This window comes from Malurus melanocephalus, unplaced genomic scaffold (genome assembly GCF_030028575.1).
Source record: "Malurus melanocephalus ecotype Western Australia unplaced genomic scaffold, MMel_1.1 scaffold_6, whole genome shotgun sequence".
NCBI lineage: Eukaryota > Metazoa > Chordata > Aves > Passeriformes > Maluridae > Malurus > Malurus melanocephalus.
In genome coordinates, this window is record NW_026623238.1 from 3,697,440 (window position 1) to 3,717,438 (window position 19,999).

The 19,999-nt window shown below is 37.0% G+C and overlaps 1 protein-coding gene across 1 annotated transcript in view; it reads left to right on the top strand.

Moving 5' to 3' along the window:
• MYT1L (myelin transcription factor 1 like) overlaps nucleotides 1–19,999 on the top strand; it is a 216,919-nt gene that overhangs the window by 70,608 nt on the left and 126,312 nt on the right. Inside the window, exons 2-4 of the mRNA XM_057371820.1 lie at nucleotides 15,619–15,673; nucleotides 15,856–15,889; nucleotides 16,196–16,258. Coding sequence (XP_057227803.1) covers nucleotides 15,619–15,673; nucleotides 15,856–15,889; nucleotides 16,196–16,258 — 152 coding nt within the window. The remainder of the gene's footprint in view (nucleotides 1–15,618; nucleotides 15,674–15,855; nucleotides 15,890–16,195; nucleotides 16,259–19,999) is intronic.

Below are 19,999 nucleotides of genomic sequence, written 5' to 3' on the forward strand. Positions count from 1 at the left end.
CAGGAGAAGATCCTGGCCTTCCTGTCCCAGTCTTCTCTCTCCTCTAGTTTCAGAGGTGCTGTTTCCTGAGCTTCATCATGTGCAGTTATCACATGCCCCAAAGGCAAACAGAGTTCAATAGGGCAAAGTGGTGTGGCTGAGCCGTCAGTAATTCATGAATCCATTCTCAAGTAAAATGTTAGTAAGGCATCACTATTGGTCAGAAGATGCTCAAAGCTCAGTATGATTTTCTTGACCTCCTGAATAATGTGTTTCATACGAATGTGCAAATTGGTAACCACATTTCATACAGGCACAAATGTGATAACTTGCTACTTCTTGTTTCTTGCTTGAGAATGGCTTAGCAGTAACTGAGTTGCTTTGAGAAGATAATATGTTTATCCTGTTGGTTAAGTTTTTAGGAAATACTGTTTATGATGGTTACTTGGAAATGTTTTGTTCTCTTAYGACCTTTGGGAAGTAAATCTACACCTGGGTGAAGGATGACTGCAAATGCAGTGATTCTGAGGCACAGTACTGCTTTGTTCTGCTGCGCCTCCAAAAGCTTGATGAGCCAGCCTATGGCTCAGCCTATGCTTTGTTCATCTTTTCATAGAGAAGTTCGATACTTTTCTAGGCCCTGTGGTCAATCAGTATTGACATTCGGTACTTCTGTGTTGTATTCTTCCTCATGGAGAACGTCACAAAGATTTGTCCTTCTCTTTCTGGCATCTCCTTAATCACCATTTCTTTTTCTTCTCTCAGTCTGAAAGATCTTGTTTGCCTCTTAATAGACTATTTCACTTGGGAAGGACCTATTCATAATTTGCTGTTACCTGCCATGTGGCTGACAAACCTAATGAAAAAGCAGGAGATACCACTCTCTGCARTCTCTCTACTGGGCTTAGCATATTGTTCTGTATACTCCAAGACTTCCCATTAAAAGGTAGTCCACATACCTTTCAAACACCTCAAACATTGTTTCTATCTAATCAGAAAAAAATRGTATGCCAAGTTCAACACTGAGCAGTGAAATCAACAAATCTAATAGCACAAGCTTGTTGCCAGGTAAGGGAGACTTACTCAAACCGGTTAAAGCTTTTTTTTTTTTTTTTTTTTTTTTTCTCATCAAAGGAAGTTTAAGGACTATGCTAGTTCTGTTTTTCAGCAGTTCTTTAACAAAAAAAAAGGCATTTATGTTAACAATTACATGAATCAAATATAATAGCCAATAAGGAAGAACCCTTAACTTTCATGTAAAAAAGCAAAACAACTGGTAGGAATCCTTAATATCCAAGTAGAGGCACTGTGTTGCTATGCTCGGAGTTGTCTGCAAATGACCTATCATTCGTGAAACTAAGGCTTGCACAGCAGTTGATAGGACGTTGGATATTAGTATTAATAGAATTTTAAAACTACACTTTTTTTTTTAAGATTTACCATCTGTGTAGTGAAGTCAATAGCAGGAAAATTAGGCTCTGCTTTAAATAGCTCAATTAATTCACTTCAGAACATTATACAGTACCTGTATTTGTACCCTAGGCAGCTTCAAAATTGTGCAAAACATTATTTTTGCAGAGTTTTATGTATCTACTAGAGCAGTAGTTTGCWTGTGTTCTTTTGAGGTGCAGTCATGGCTAGATTTTCTGGCTCCAGTGTTATGTGTAGTATTGTATGATGTGTACTTTTGTTCTTGTGACGACTTCCTCATGTATCAGCTGTGCAGACATCCAGCACCATGGTGTGACTTGGACAGCATAGTTATTTTTCCCTTGTGTTGGGATTCCCAGTCATTTCCATGGAAACCTGAAAACCTGGAGAAATAAAGCACAGAAGATAYTGCTGTGTTACAGTATATGCAGCTTGTGCCTGCGAGTGCCAGTGAAGTTGTAGATCTTGCTGGGTTTCAGTCTGTATTTTAAAGGGTTTAGGTTTTAGATTTATTTCATATTCAAACCTGGTTTTATTTTCCTCCTGAATAGGAATGTGTTATAAACACATTCTTACATACATGTTTAATACTAATAGAATGGGCACACATGCACAAAAGTGCATACTTAAGTGTGCATGTATATGTGCATACATTCATGCACATACATACACACACATGCACACATGTCTCAGACAAAAACACATTAAGAAACAAAGAGATTGAAGACTGTAAGGAGCATATAACTTGTCCACACAGTAATTCTAGTGGCTGTCACTTTGAAGGCTTTTCTTAATCAAAAACAAACAAAAACTTGAAGCATGGTAGTGGGATCTYAGATTGATAATAAACAATATATGACTATGACTAAATACACTTTCTAGTGAAATAACCTAAMATATATATACCTCCTTCACAAAAAGTCAGGAATTTAGCCATTTCATTTTGCTTCTGTGCAGCTGGTTCACAGCCAATTCTATGAGTACAGAGACAACAAGAGGAGGTAACAAAATGGAAGATGAAAAAGAACTTAGAAAATAAATGAAGCCACAAAACAAAAATTAGRCTTGATCAGGGCAACCATTTTGAGTATTACTTTATCTTTGTTTTCTCAGTGTTACTTTTCAAATCCCACTAAAACCCTTAGGTAATATATGATGCTAATGCACTGGTTCTTTGGCTTTCTGCAACCGATACTATCAGTTTTTACTCCTTTCCTTTGTTTTGTAGCAGCAATATCTGACTTCATTTTGAAATCATCTGTCCTATGGTACGCTGCTATTTTTTCCAGCCACAGAGACACAGAAACTGGAATATTATGACTGAATGTGAAAATTTAATTTGGAGATACCAACTGTGATTAAAAGACAGTTCCCCCTTCAGATTGGTTATGCTCCAATTCACAACAGGGTGTGATGCATGAAATCAAGAAAGAAGGAAGAGCAACAGAGATAGTAGTCACAAAACTGCTGTTATAAAAACTATCTGTAGATGTCCTCAGTGATTTCAAATAAGTGTGAATAAAACTGCTGAAAATATGGATTAAATATGAAGATTTTAGTCTACATCTGAATTCCTGTACCTTTAATTTCCTACTGCCTGGTTTTCAGCTCTAGGAGCCACCTCAGCAATAGCAAACACAAGATGGCATCCACTAACACATAGCATCTACTTAGATGGAGCTTTAGATTTGTGACTGCATACTGTAGGTAGTCAGCTAATTCCATAAGCATGGTATTGTAGATCAGTTTTGGAGAACTTTGGAAGAGGARAATSGAGATTTTATAGAAAGACTCTTCWTCTGTGAATTAAGCATGAAAAGCAWCCTGTCACAAAAYGGTAGTTAATGATATTAGATGATTTTCTGAAGGATGATATTTGTGGCATCAGTTGCACAAATACATAATTTTCCATTAGACGATAATGTTTGTAGGTGTTTTGGTTGCAAAGAGAAGCCTGAGTGCTTTAACATAAAGTGCTGACAGCTGGAAAGCAAAACAGAGGGATAGAAACTTATGTATTTAAAATCTTGCAGTGCTGCATCCAGTCCATTCATTGGAGGAGGCTGAAACATGCTTTCTGAAGGTTTGGGAGTGCCAGTGCTGGTGGTGGAAACTCATGTAAGATTGATTTCAATCCTTTTTATAATTTAGGAATCCTGATTGTGAGTAGCTCACAATCTTTGTTAGCTTCTGAAATATTATTATATCTCACACAATGAGATGCCTGTATGCACTGTGGTGCTTGAATGAAGCATTTATAGTTACCTAAAATTAAAGACAATATCTGATAACCTACTTAGAGATACTGATATGCCCCAGGTAGTGCTTGGAAACTCTGGGTTAGACACGGGGGATGAAATCCTGGCCTCATAAGTCAGTGGGTTTTCATTTGACTTCAGTGGAAATGGCTCTTCAGGTCACAGTCTGATGCAATATTGGAATTGTCCTCAGCTTGATCTTTATGAATATTGGTCGTTTCCAGTCCTGTTTCATTATACTCATAGCAGAATAATAAATTAAAAACTGAGCAAAAGGGAGAATGTTCTGGGTAAGATCTAATATGGAGTGTGGTATAACTACAGTGACTCACCTGCATCTCACTTTTTAGAATTGCTGTCATACAACTTAATTTGTAAGTAAGACAGAGCAGGTAACTGTATAGATCTCTGCATGCCATATATAGTTGGGAAGCTTGTAGCAGACTAGAGGATCTCTTGAAACAAGAATCACCAAAAAACATTAATCAAAAACAGTCTGATACTCTTAGTTGTCTGTCCTGCTGCTGAATTCCACATTTAGTGTGTTTATTTATCCTAGACTTCTACCATTTTCATCTAACAGCTCTCTGATCTGAGAGTTGAATTTGTAACTTGTAAAAATGTAAAATGATARGTATAGGACAAGATAAGTTTTAAACACATGCAGAAGTGTAATGTTATGCTAAGGCTCTGATTTCATCTCCAGGWTAATGTCTGAATGTAGTGGTTGTTAAAAATTTGTGATATTTTTCTGATCTGCAGTTTCAATTCTTTTGAGAATGAACAATGAATAAGGAAAAAAAAATTACATAATTCCATGATTTGCTGTGAAGATGCAATTCCTGCCTTGGTTTCTGCTAATCATCCATCTTTTTCTCTTCAGTTTTGAGAAACCTATTTGTTTTACTGTGTCTTTTGCAACTCATTTTCTCAATAGTGTTTTTTTTTCTTATGTTTTCAAGTAATTCTAATATCATAGAATCGTGGAATGGTTTTCATTGGAAGAGACCTTGAAGATCATGTAGTTCCAGCTCCCTGGCTATGATCAGGGACATCTTTCACTAGRTGAGGTTGCTCAAAGCCCCATACAACCTGGCCTTGAACACAGGRTTGGGGCAGCCACAGCTTCTGTGGGTAGCCTGTTCCAGTRCCTCRCTACCCTTATAGTGAGCAATTTCATCCTAATGCCCAATCTAAATTCACCCTCTTTCAGTTTGAAGCTGTTCCCTCTTGTCCTGTCACTCCATTCCYTTGTAAAAAGTCCYTCTCCAAGTCTCTTGTAGCCCCTTTAGGCRCTGGAAGGTGCTTTAGACTGTCTCTAGGAGAGATTCTCCAGTCCTTCAATCATCTTCATGGCTGTCTTCTGGATTTCCTCCAACTGGATCATGTATTTGTTTTGGGGACTYCAGTGCTGAATGTGCTCAAGTTCTAATGTTTGTTTTCACTCAATCTCCATCTAGTTTTTTTGCTTTTTTTGTGGATTTCTTCTCTGTTTGCATGAAAACAGTTGGATGTTTTCAAGTACTTCTGGAGTATGCATTCCCTACCTTTACTCATTGGTGTTAGGAAGTTGTTAGGCTAAATACTCCTGCTCAGCTTTGAAAACGTGAATGTACATGCACATGTAAATACTTGTACTGCTTGTAATGTTTGAGTGCATATGGACTGCAATCACAATCCAGAACTTCATTTTGCCAAATGCTGTACAAACATATGCCCTGCCCAGAAGACTTACAGTATAAACAGATAAATATGTTTCAGTTTTTACGTCARTGGGACATGACATGAGCTCAAGGATCTGCATATTATATTTCATTATAGACCAGWGTGTTCTAATATACAAAGCAAGCATCCGTGACTTTCAGCCATTGATGTGGACTCTCATTTTATTAGGTAGACACATATTTTCAAGTATTTTAACTCTTTCATTTGTACATCTATATTATATTTATGACATCTGAGTTTGCATGCGAGTTTAATTTTCATTCTCTGTGTATATAATGCTGGTATGTGATACCTGTATCAKGTGTCAACTCTTAAGGATGTACAGCACAGAGGGATAGTTTTGCATTATACCTTTATAATATGTGGTGTTTGTTTAATTATTTTGATATGTCTTTGAACAGTTTTGACCTTTTTTATTCTGAAGGTCTGCAGACATGCCAGTGATTGGTTTAATCAAAAAATTGTCACAACTTTATAAAATCACAAAAATTAGAAGAACTGAGCCTTTTTGCTGTTGCAAATTTTATAAAGGCAGATTCGCATCCTGTTGCTGGCACTGTTCCTTTCCCATAGGTGGTAAGAACAGCCAGAACTTTGGACATCCTGTTTCAATGTCTTTGGGAGCCAGAATGCTTTTTCTGCATAAATGGCTTTCTTTGCACTTGCCAAGAAACATTCTCTCACCCAGACAGCATAATAACTATATTAAAAGTATATTGTCTCCTCAGAAATGCTGCCTCAGATCCTGCATTTCATGTTAAGGATTTAACATGAAATTTGGGAGGAAAAGAAGCCTGGGAAATGGGGAGGCACCTACACTTTACAACACTTTCTTTGTCCTGCATCAGATCAAGTCTTTCAGAGTGTATGTAAAATAATGCACATGCATACTTCCATAAATCTTCTTAGGTTTATCTTTGTTACTCAGAGATGAAAGAGACCTCTTTTTATGCAGAATTCACTTCAGTCCTTTCACCTAGTTGTCAAAACAAAACCTAATGATGCAGTTTCCCATCTTTACAACATGAATCAATGAGATTAAATCTTTACACCGTTGGTCCTGCAGGGCTGGTGGTATAATAGGACAGTATGTCACAAAACTGACATTAAGGATGCAGAGATGTAATTTTGAAAGTCTTAGTTTTCTTTCTTTTATCGTCATAGCATACAAACCTGAACAGAGTTAATGAGATTCTCTCTTACTGGTATGTGAGTAACTGTATTAACTTGAGTCAGAAGGCAAAATTTTAACTGAGGGCAGAATACGTATTGTTCTACCAATTTGGTCTTGTTTGACCACTTTGAATTATTYAACCACAGTTCTCTCTAGATCTTGAAACCACGGCAGGCAGCATAAGAATCTGAAGCAGGAAGTCCCTTTTGTACCTTGTAAGACTAAATATGCTTTTCAATATGCTTTAAAAATTCCACATTTTTAATAATAGAATTTACAGGTGGCAGAGTGACAGCAAGAAATGAAAGAAAATTGAAGAACATAATAAATATATATTAATAAATTAAAATCACTTCCTGGCTGTCCTTTCTTTCCAGGAGTTAAAGGGGCACTGTTTATGCCAGCTTAATTGCATTCTAAAACTCATGCAATCACTGAAATTGCTAACTGTGCTGGTAATAACAGTCCCTGCTTTAATGTAGCACTTTTTCAGGCCTTGTAGGGCCACTAAATCACCAGGCAGTAGTTATCACTACACTTGTCATCTCTGTTCTAGGAAGATATCTGGAGTTTACTGTACATTATGCTACAAAATCCTGTCCATTTGGGCTGTGTTTCTTCTTTACTTTTTTCCATCTTTTTCTTTCTCTTGCCCCAGAAATTGCTATAATCAAGTTTTGGGCAGAAAATTACCAATGAATATTCATTATTCTTGTGGTCTCTTTTTTATGTTTCGAGTACTGTGTTGTATAGTATTAAAAGTATTCAAGTTATTGAACAGCTGAAGTAGGTGCTCTTGTTTTATGCAACAACTGCAGTAATCTGTGATCCTGTGTAATTTATGCTAATTATGTTAGAAGGGCCATGATTGATATTTTGCTTGCCTGTCTTATTAATTTATCAGTTAATTGTTGCATTTCTAATGGCTGTAAGCTATTTATATCATACCCTTTGAAAAGCATAATGGCCTGCACACTAATAGCAGCAAACACTTCTGATACCATGTAGTTCTGAAATGGTACCCTCCCCATTGCTGTGATTAGACAGCAAATGCAAGGGTACTATTTAGCAAAACCTAAAAACAGAAATGAGYTTTCATTGTTGTGGAGTAGTGAATGGGGAAGAAGGGATGCTATTGATAGCAATAGTAAAAGCAATTTACTTAGTTTTAATGGACTAAGAGGTTTCTTTACCTCTTTTTTATCCTGTTTTCAGTGTGCAGACTGATAGTTTACAAAACTGCAAGGCCTACATAGTTTTCTTTTAGAATTAAAAAGAAGATATAATTAATAAATGTGTCCTTTTCATGATCTGAAATACTTGTCTTTTGCATGGTACATATCTACTAGAACTAGGTTATATTTATTTGTGTTTAAACAAAACCCTAAACACAAGTCCCACAAGTCCCATCTCTTTAATAATGCTTATTTCATGTGGTGCTTTGGTCTGTTTTGTTCCAAAATGCTTACAGCTGTCCTCCATAACTGTCAGTCTGATTCAGTGCCAGTGAAAATACTACTGTTTTCTACACTGGAAGCAGTAATGCATCCACAAACCTTAGCATGTGTATTAGTTCTGGTATATTTTTGAATTTGAGGTGCTAGAAATGAGATTTTTAAATCTAGTATCCTTGTTTCTTAAGAACACAAATTGCACATGTGCAGGTTGTATTCACTAATACCAATTTGTGGATGTGGTGAATGGTTTACACAGAAGTTTGTTGTGGGCATTTTATRTCGTATGTTATCTGTGTACTCTTCTCAGTGAGAAACAACCCATGACAGTATGTTTAAATTGCTTTTGTTTACAATTGCAATTGTTTAAACAATATGTTTAAATTGCTTATTCGTTTTCTCCTCGGATTCAGGAAAGTATATCTTTCTATAMATTCCTTATTGAAAGGGTGAATAAGTCAAAGATAAATCAAGTCTCSTCAATTCATTACAGACTTAGATAATATATGTAAGTTTTGGGGGGTGAAACCTAACCCAAAAAAACCCAAAATGCGCAGACAGACATCATATTTTTACTTCAGAAACCCTATTCCCTCATTGAGGGAGGGCAGGGTGAGCCTGTGGCAGAACTGAAGTGAAATTTGCCAGGTGGAGTGGGGTAGTTGAAGCCTTTCTTTSCCCCTCTTATTTCCCATAATAATCTTTTGTTTTACAGCTTTTAAGAGCTTGTAACTCTTTCAACTCTGCTTCTGGCTAWACTGTGGGAACAAGTCAGTGACTTTATATTTCTTCAGAGCAGTGTGCTCTTTTCCAAGCAGTTTGCCAGGCACAGCTCTGGGAGGTTGTTCCCCATGAAAGGCCCCTAGGCCTGACCTGAATGTGGGTGATTCAAGGCAACAAAGAGGTTGAAACACAGCATGATTGTGATTACAGTCATTAAGACATTCAAAGATAAAGCTAAAAYTGTAAACTTATGACCACTTTGACCTGAATTTCAGTGAATGTTTGTTGGCTGGTCTTATTTCTGCAAGTGGTGATAGGTAGTACACTGCATGCTCCTCAGTATTACTGCAGGTCACATATTTGGTTTGTTCTTTATTCTCTTAGGATTTTAATGACAATCTAAAGATGGTTAGTGCTAATGCATGGAATGAGAGTTACTTAAAAGACTCTTAGGGCTCTTACAGCCCTTCCTTGGTAGGTACCTTTCAGCTAATCAAACAGGTGCTTAGAGAAACAGACRCACTAAATATTAGACAGCTAGAAATATGGAAACCATCGTTAGGTCKTTGTGCTCAAATGACCATTTTACATACTTTTAAGATTTGTATTAAATAAAGGTGTTTCTCAGTTTTGGTGCTTGTCCAGGACATCGGCTTCTATGAAATTAATCTTTGATGTTAAATCCTAGGAGTGAAATGCAAACCTGTSTTTTGGAGCACATTATACCTCAGGACTTGCATGCAGAGAGCGTGTGTGAGGACAAGTTACATGTGTGTGCCAAGGTGGAACTAGACTACTCAATAGAGACTGTGCACCTGCCTTGAGTGCCTTCCCAAAGCTATTGGGTTTTAAGCCAAAAAGTGGAAGTGTGGAACATTTCGTGTTATCTGTGAGCCCCATGTTGTGAAATGCAACCCTTCGTATTTTAGTAAGTCCCGTTGGCTTCCTGATTCTCAAAATCAAAGAAAACACACTTCTAACCAATATTCTTCTGTAATATTATGAAAAATCTAGGTCTGCCACAAGCTAAATTATTTTTCTTCCTTTGTTCCTGTACAAATATACCAAATTGCCACACTTCAAATTTAGAATTAGAAAAATAGCCTTTCTGATGCCTTATATCTGTCATTTTTCAACACACAGTGTTTGGGAACGGGATTTTTAGAAGAAAATTAATCATGCCCTGTTCAACAACTTGAAGAGAGGCAAAGTTGCTGCTGATCCTAGTCCCTGTTCAACCAGTAAGGCTGAAGAGTCATTTAGAGCAAGCACATCTGCACAAAGCACCTGTAGACACTATATGTGCATATACATAGATGCATGGATGCATGGCTGCTCACACAGATTCTAGCCAGACACTCAGAGGACTCAYGTGAACACAAAAATCATGCACACAACTACACACCCATCCAGACAGAAGGAGTAAGAAACCACATCTTTCATAATCATTCTGTGTGCAACTAAGACTATTGGATAAAAAATACTATAACGTCTTTATTTTTATGGAGGTAACCCCATGCTAACAGAATTTCTAGAATAAATTCAGTGAATTTAGTGCAAATTTCATTCAGAATCACCTACAATACAGAGAATTAGCCTCAAGAACTCTTTTTTTGAAGTTCCTAAAGGTTTAAGTTGCTTATTTCCCCACTTAAAAGTATCATGATATGCTTCTTCTATTCATGACAAGGAAATTACAGTTCTTTTAGGTCCAAATGATTTCTCTGTATTATTTTTTCTGGTTCATGCCCCAAAGTCTATTCACTGAGCAAATCCAAGTATCTTTATGGAGGCACAGWCTGATGAAAGAATATCTTCACTCCTAAGAAAGCAGTGCCATAGATCCAGTGCTATTTCTTCTTCTAATTTCCACACTATTTTCTCATTCCTCATTTCTAAGATTAAAAAAAGGTAATAAGAGAAAGATRCTCAAATGACCTGTGTGCACTTTGGGCCTTTTCCACTCTAATCTGAGGCCAGTGAGAAATACTTGWAAGGATTCCGTTTTCCCTTCTGGTTACTTCACTGAATCCCAGATGTATTCCCCCACAAAAAATATGGTGATACATATGAATTTGTGAGTTTACCAGAATTCTGTTTATTCTGCCATGTGTCACAGATTTGGCTGCAGCCTGCCCTGTTGATCTGAAAATGGAAGGATTAGATTCCCTCTGTGCATTACAGCAGGAGAATGACTCTTACTCAAAGTTTCAGAACATGTCCTGAGGATGTATTTTCCTACAGTTTTGCAAGCAGGATTTTCCTTGATATTAATGAAAGCTTTGTGTGTTCATCACAAGTGGAAGAGGGCAAAGGAGTAATTTATATTCTAGTCATTAATTTGTCCACGTGCCTATTCACTTGCTTTGTATTTTGTACCCTCAACTTGTAACTTTTATCTTTGCCGAGTTCCCCCTGGAACTCTGCTCTGGTTGTATGCTGGTAATTTCCTAAGGGGAATATTCAAATACAGCAATTCTTTTATAAAGTCTGCCTTTTCCTGAAAAGGGTGCTCTAAAATATTTGAACTAAATTTCAGATGTCCATCTGAAGGTACCACAGTTTGTGGGGAAAAGATTCTTAAAGGAGAGGAAATTTGCTTTCCCTTCTGCCTAACTTTTCCTTAAGCATTCCAGTAKTTTCTTAGAGTAACTTTGTGTCCTGCAGTTTTTTGTCTCTTTTGTCTTGTAGATCTTAAAATAAGGACAAGTACATTAAATGTATTGGGGAGAGTTATATAGGTTTTCTGTCAAAATCAAGATCTTGAATTTTACTGTGCTCTGTTAATAGCAGTAATAGACAACATTTAATAAAGAGGATTGAAATTTTAAGAAGTGACTGTGCAAATGTAGTCATAATGAGACACAATACTCTGTCAAAAGGCTTGTTAAAGTTGAGCTAARTGCCATCAAATACTATCCCTTCACCCACAAATACATGCATTTTATCCTAGAATGCAATTAATTTACAAAATTATGATCAGTAAGGCATAAACTAAGGTTCAGATATTGTTATTATTTCAGGTTTGGTCTGCTTAGGGCAGAGGAAGACCTGCTGAAGCAGACAGTGTTATACAACAGAGATACTTGGGGTCTGCTGAAGTAATTGATATATGTCCCATTTACCAAATAGATTAAACAGTGTCTCACAAAACATATCCATTTTATAAAAAACATATTCAGATTACCAGGAGTCATATTGAGAAATATTACTAGAAAAGTAATTTCTTTTGGAATACACCGACATGCTGGAAAAAAAAAAAAAAAAGGTAGAAAGAATTTGGTTTTGCCTATTATTTTCTGAGGAGAGCATTAGAAGGTCAGTTTGCAGTTTTTTAGAAAGACTGCACAAAGTACTTACATAGGATGGTATGCACTGCTTACATAAACTATTTTCCAGGTCATGTTTCTTTGATTATGGATATAGGAGCATTTTAAATGTGGGAAATACATTTGGTGTATTTTGTTTCATTCCTCAAGATATTAGATTAAAAACGTTTTTGAATCCTTTCATTTTGACTTCCATGTAGAAGAAATAACATTTTCTTTATGTTATAACAAGAGATGCTGAGCAAACTTGGGCGATAAAAATATTAAAGAAATCTTACTTACCTGCAGAAATTTGAATCTTGGTTCTTAAGGGCTGAAAATCTGCATTTATTGAATAACTTGAGTCACACGGAGATATATTTTAAACTGCAATCTTTTAATACAAAAAAAACTCATTACATTTCCAAGAAATGATAATATTTGTCTCTGAATATTTTACTTGTATCACACTATGAGTATGTCTAATATTACTGATTAGGGAAAAGCGAGACTTCTAATAGTTTTAAGCAGTATTCTTGATTGAAAATAGCAATTCTAGCATTMTAGTATTTAACAGTAATTTGCATAGATGTTTGAGGTCACAGATGATCATCTGCAGAATCACAGAATTGGTCATGTTGGAAGGGACCACAGTGGATCATSTATTCCAACCTCCCTTCTCRAGCAGGGTCATCCTAGAGTACACTGCACAGGATTGTGTCCAGATGGTTCTTAAATATCTCCAGTGAGGGAGACTTCACAACCTYTCTGTGCAGTCTGTTCCAGTGCTTGGTTACCTACACAGTAAAAAAGTTCTTCCTCATGTTGAGGTGGAACTTCCTGAGCATCAGTTTCTGCCCATTCCTTCTTATCCTATTTCTGGGCAGGTAGTCCTGAAAATGATCCTTCCTGTTAAAATTCTCAGGGTATCTGAATTTCTAGCTAGAGGCATCCAAAACACATATTGACAAATGTGACAGGGTATCTAGGTCACAGACAATGGCAAGTYGATTTGTGCCTTTCTGGAGAAGCAGCAGACTGTAGGATACACACCAAAAATTAAAATAACACTGTGTGCCAGCAGCTTTTACAATATTTTTTTTTATTTCTTTGACCTGCTTCCGGATCTTGATTGTGTGGATCCTATAAGGGCGTTTTCCTGCTTAGTGATTTCTCCCATAATTGTCAGTGTAGGTAGAAGTGTACTACCCTCAGTGTCTTTGAAGTGCTTGCTTTRGTTTAGAAAGACAGACAAATCTGTTTTGTAGTTTGCCCCTTAAAAATTTACACAGACTATCATAACAACTGGGGCAGCATTTCCAGGTTAAGATCATAACAGTTATTTCAGCATTTTTTTCAGTGGTGACAAATGAGRCTAGATAATGTTTTTCAAACATTTAAAGAAATATTAGTCTGAAGATCAAGTAACTTCACTTCTGGTCTCCTGTCAAACCCYTACACATGCAAGAGTTACAGAACAATACAGTGTACTTTTTTCTTATTAGTAGAAGGAAAATAATACCATCATCTAGTCAGTAATTTTTCTATTCCAGAGATGCTGTTRTGTGCTTGGATACTGCAGCTTTAAAAGCTTCAAATGCCTCTCAAGTCATTGGAGCTAAGAAACTAGCCAGGATGTGAAYTCGAGATGTAGGATAGACACTGTGAGTGGGATAAAGTTTAAGATTCAGTTTAGGTGCCCATAGTAGGTATCTACAGGCATGCCAAGTGTCTCATGCAATAGTTGATAGAGAGAKAGGACAGATAGAGGTGTCTGGAGACTGATTCTATCCAGCCCGAAGGAGCATCGTGTAGCATATCAGAGGAAATAGTCCTCAAGGTGTAGTGGCTGTGTTAACCTAAGGGTAAATTCAGTTGGCAAGCATAGGCAGTGCCATTTCTGATGCCAGAGGACCCCTGAAACTGCACAGGGTTGGTAGATACAACAAAGGATCTAGCTGCACCCTTCCATACTTTTGTGGACTGGSAGTTGCAGGCTTGATGGAATACTTACGGGATCTCAGCATGATTGGTTGATGAAGATGGAAGCTTATGCTCCAAATGTATCTGCACGCACCCAAATACAGGGGTTTTAATTTAAAAATGAAACCCACTCAAAGATATGCAGAAGACTGASCTGAAGCCCCCTAAGAGAGGTTGGTGATCTATTAGCTTTCATAATATCAGTCTTTAGTGTGGAATAGAGCACCCTACCAGGAATCAGATGATGACTGCCAAGAAACAGAACTGCATCAGTAGCAAAGAGTCTTGTGAGATTAACAATTTTTTACTAAATCCCTGTCACTCATGAATTTTGTTGAGATGTTTTTTTACTTCTGATGTTACATGTTGAGGGAGCTCTCTAAAAATACCCTTGATTTGTTTCTTCCTTGTTAGTTCTCACATCATTTCTGTTAAAGTACTGRCCAAACAAATTTACGTGATTAAAGGGTTAGCTTCAAGTCACTCGGGCCCATTTCCGTGTTTTTGCACGAGATATATGACATTCTTACCAGATATCAATCCTAGGATATTGCTATAAAGAGGGTGATTGATTTTTTTTCCCCTGGGGAAACTAGAGCTCCATGGTCTATTTCTGTGCTTCCTGACCTTTACAATATCATCTCTATGTATGAAGCACTGTAGATCCATCTTGCCATCCTGTTCTTCTACAGCCAGAGGAGCTGGTGATACAGATACTGCATATATTTTCCCTGACACAGTCTCTCAACACAGTTCAGTGCAATTTACTTCTGWTGAACAAAATTCTGAACTCTCACTAGCCTATGCAGTTTACCTTTTAAAGTCTGGTGGCAATTGTACCATGTAAAAYCAGAAGAAACAATGTGGCCCTGCGTTAACTGCTATAGATCAGTGTTTATTATACTTTCCAAATTCTAATATGTGTAGCCTTGCCCCCGTCTGGTAAATATGTAAGATTTCTATATATTTATTACTGCACAGAAAGCTACACTGGATAGGCAAGCTGTTTGTAAAATGAGAATAAAGATCTAGTCATTCCTAAAATTTGAAAAAAACACAACTAAACGATGAAACATGTTGGCAAAGATTGTAATGCCATATTAAGTAACATGAAATATTTGAAAGTCTAATGATGAATCTTCATCTACTTTTCGGTCATTATTCCTTCCTCTCCTTCCCACTCTAAAAGGTTTGGTTGGAAAATGATATGTAGTATGTGACCCCTTGACTTTAACTTTAAATTGTATAGATATCTATTGAATCCTTGTTTCAGAATATATGGGAGTAATGAAGGGTTTATGTCAGAAATATCCCTTTGAAAAAGGAACCAGCACTTAGTTACACACAATTTGCTGTGAAAGCAGGGCACAGAAACCACCTGTTTAAAGCAGAAATTACTGCATTTTCTGTTTTTAAATAAACACAAAGATCCTAAAACTCCCCTGTAAGGAGAACTTCCCCTTACAGGATAAAATGGAATTAAAATAGCATCAATAAATCGTGTGAGAGACTGTATCAGTCTGTGCATTGATAGTCTGTGCATGCAGGATAAGAACATTGACTGCCTGCTAATCTATTCCCAGATGGAGGTGGATGCAGACGAGAAGCGCCATCGCACACGCTCCAAAGGTGTTCGAGGTACGTCTCTTGCTTCAGTAAATCACTCAAGGCCCCCGCTCAGGGTGACCTTCATCCTCCAGAATCTCTTTGCACGTTTCATTCTGACCCTTGCTTTTACACAACCTTTCTGGTAATTTTCTGTAGAAGAGGGGTACTTGTAATAGATGATAAATTTTTATATGTTTTCCATCTCTCTGCAGTTCCCGTGGAACCAGCCATACAAGAGCTGTTCAGGTTAGTGCTCTGAGTGTAAAATGTATCCCCATTAGCAATTTAGAAAATTCATGCCTTTTAATGGGTATAATGCACTTTCAAGTTCATTGGTGGTTTGCTCATGCCCTGCTGCACTGATGAAATTAATTCCCTCGAGACTAGCTAATAAAAAGCATCCCCTTTTTTTCTTTTTTTTCCCTTCAGTTATTTGATTTCTCTTTCTGTCTTGGTTGCCCTCCATCTCTGTAATACCTACTGCCTGCTTGCTTTTAGTATAATCTTTCTGCAGCACACCAGCACCTATATAATTAATTCTCTCTTTTGCAGCTGTCCCACGCCTGGCTGTGATGGCAGTGGTCATGTTAGTGGCAAATATGCAAGACACAGAAGGTAATATCTGTAATTTTTCATAATTTAGTGAAAAGATTTGGTAAACAAGTTATCTGGCATGACCTTGATAAACCAAACAATGATAAAAATTAGCAGTTAGACATTCTAGAAACAATTCAGAGTCTGGGCTATTTTTTCTTCCTGAAYGTCACACAAAATTTAACTCACATTTTTGCTGAGGAGACTTGCTCTCATTGTCAATATTCTCTGAATTTTTGCATACAGTTCTCTTGCTTACGTGTTGCAAATTAAAATTTGAGCCCACATACATGTTCTCCTGTTATTTAAAGTGTTTCATAACTGGATTAAAAAGAGCTTCTGAGCATTTTAGGTTGAATGATAAGGGTARAATCAAAGGTCAAAGCTTAAGACAAATCAACAATAATAAGGTGTTGCTATCTAATTATTAAAGGTTCTTAGAAATACCTCTGCCTGAATTAAGATGCAAACGAGACCATATGCCAGTCAGTAGTATGGGTTTTATTTGATAGCAAATGTGAGGGGGAGGGGAAAAGACAGAGAGAAAGGAGAAGCAGAAAAATAGGTGAGGGGACAAAGAGTGACAGGGACAGAATAAAAAGAATATCACTGCTCCATGGATCCCACTGGCATCCCAATGCTCCTCTGTGGCTGGTCTTCCTCTGTGGTGAAGGTCCCCCCAAAGCACAGAATCCGTGGGTTAATAGAGCTCAGGCCAGGTAGCGATGTCCAGGCATGTCTCCCCAGGGGAAGGGGCTGTCTCTTGCTGCAGACTCTGGATCAGTTGCATCCTGTGGTGCTAAGCCTCACCCTGGGGAATCTTTGATGGATTGTGACACCCCTTCAGCTGCCTCTCACCTAAATATCCTGTGGATATGGCTTGTGGGGTTGGGGGGGATTCCACAGTGGGGCCAGTCTGTGACTTCCTCTCTCTGCCCCCTGTTTCAAGGGAAGGGGGAGAAAAGTGTGTGGAGACCTGGTTTCTGTGTGCTGTGGCCTCCCCCAAATGTAGCCAGAGAGGAATCTCTGCTGCTTTTGTTCCTTTCCTTCATCCTGAGATGACTGAATAGTAGGTTACCTGGCAGTTTCCAAAGTCCCAACCAAGTATCCTCAGGGAAGCTTCTTTTTGGTTGTAGCTTCTATAATGTTTGAAGCCCAAAATATTTCAGTCTCTGACATAAGGCTTCAGGGTTCAAATGTGTTATAAATACCTTTGCTTCACTTTCTAGACTGAAATGTGGGGACATCTCCTTTTAAAAAAAAAATTCCAGCTGTTTATTGTTAATATTATACAAGACAACATATGTTACATAWACTGCATGTGCTTGAAATTAATCTAGACCTCAATCTTTACATTTCCGTGTCTGCAAGGTCAATATTCARTAGTGTTGTACATCTGTATAAACAGCATTCCTTTCCTGAATCACTTGCCCATGATTTTTTGGTGCAATATTTTGAAAATTTAACAGCTCTAGAACACATGCATTTTTTTCTCATTGCTGTGCATTTCATTTGACATATTTTATACAGCAGGCCCATTGTAGGAGATAAAATGGCTGATATTTGGGCCATCTCTTTTCTGAACAGAGGGAAGTGTTCAAACCAGTGCTAAATTCTCCTGAAAATCTAAAAATATTTTTTTCATTCTTGATTTTCTCAGGTATAAATCACTTGTGGTGTTTGTAAGAGCACATTTCACACCAAATCTGATTTCTGCTTTGTAATGGGTATATGAGGTTTATGAACTAAATTGAAATTATGCATTTGGGGTTAAGGCATTTATTCAAAATAGGAAAAGGTACTGAACARTGCCACTCAGTCTACTCATATCCCTTTTTTCTTATCACTGAATGAAGCTTAGGAGCAAGTCCAGAAAATGCTTCCAGTATTAGACCAAAAAGAGTGATATTAAAATTACTTTGAATTACATTTAAACTGTATAAACCATAAAATAGTAATTCACATTTATTTTCTTAATTTTTTTCTTCACACATAAGAGCGGTAACATTTTTGTGGCTATTTGAAGGCTTTGGTTAGATTAGAGCACTGATTTAGGAAAAGTAACCAAAATATTTTTTTTTTAATTCACTTGTGACTTCTCATTTCAAAGTATGCTTTTCTTTTGTCTGTTTTCTTTATGTAAATACAAGGCTCACAAGTAATTAAAGAATGGCACTAAATTCTTCTTTTCCCTCAGAAATTTTATGACCTCTCAACAACTGACGTGATTATAATGTACTTTCTAGTTACAAGATTGTTGCTACTTACATTTCTTTACACTTCATGGGATTTCTTGCAGATATCAAAAGTCTTGAAACATAGCAATAAACTCTAGCTTGAAAAATTCTGACTTTCCTTCTGAATTTTTCTAACTTCGTGGTAGTGTCTGTGTTTGTGTAAAACCACCCTTTTGGGGAAAGGGGAAGGAATAAATGTGATGTTTGGAAAGATTACATGCAATTTTGAGACGTTAATTCTGTATTTTGCTTTCTTGACATGATTCTGGTATGTCAGTACACGAACAGACTGAATCTCAGAGCTGTTAATTAAATGAAATTTTGGGCAGATGCGCAAAGAATGAAAATTGGAAATACATCAAAAATTCCTTTTTTTTCTACTAAAGAATTTGTTGGGCTTKTATGTTTTCTTGTCACCCTGATTGCCAATCCACTAATCAAAATATATTTAACCAATATATGTCCTATTTAATATAAAAACACAGAGTTTTTTGTTGAGGTTTGCAATGTATGTATATMTGAAATTTCTATTTTCTAGAAGAGCAGTACTATTTATATCATAACCAACACCTACTAAATTTACCTTTTTGAAAGAATTTGAAGGAATTTCTCTCTTTTTCTATTTTGCTAAATGGGTGGGAAAGACCCTCAAACATTTCTTCCACGGAAGTCAGACTGTCTTAAAAAATTTATGTGTTCAGGGAATTGCATACCTCAGCTGATGCCTAACTCAATTCAGTTTAGACATACAGAGCATTTTAATGAGGTTAAGACCTTTTCATTCACAATATCAGACCAGCTCATTATTAGGAATGAAATGCATTTGCTTCYACTAGATGTAGTCAGAGCTCTCCAGAATTCCGTTCTTCTAAGATGTTTTGAAGTCTCTGGAATTCCAGGTGTTGTTTTTTTTTTGTTTTTTTTTTTAATTGTAATTTTGTCTTTGTGTCAGTGAAAACCATGTTCAAGTAGTGCATTAGGCTTGAACTGAAATAGAACCTTTCACATTTTCAGATAAATTCAGGGGATGAAATGGTGTTCAGTTGATAACAGATAGAAATTAAAAGAGAGTTTTGTCATATGTTTTTTGCCTTAGTTGTATTTTTAATTTTGAAAGAGCTGCAATGTAGGTTTACTTAGGGAACAAGCCTTCTATGCCATTGGTGTTTCCTTGGAGGTGTATGAAAACACAAGACTGGTACTCTGTAGGGTAACAGTGGTAAGAGCTTGTATCATTTCCATCGCTTTGGCATTTTTCTTTGTGTCAAATCTTAGTTGGAAGRGAAGGGAAACCTTGCATGATTTGGTTGGTACTTTGCTCTTGGTTCTTAACTTCAGTGTTTGATGTCAGCTTGTTGGTTGGACATGCTGATAAACAGCTTAGGTGGGCAAGTTTCTCTAAAGGGCACTTAATGGCAGAATGCTGGGATCTCTAAAATTAGCGTGGTGAAAGCACCTCWCTCCAGTGACTGCACAGAAAGATCAGAAGGATTTACATCCCAGTTTGGGCACTGAGGAGAAGTGC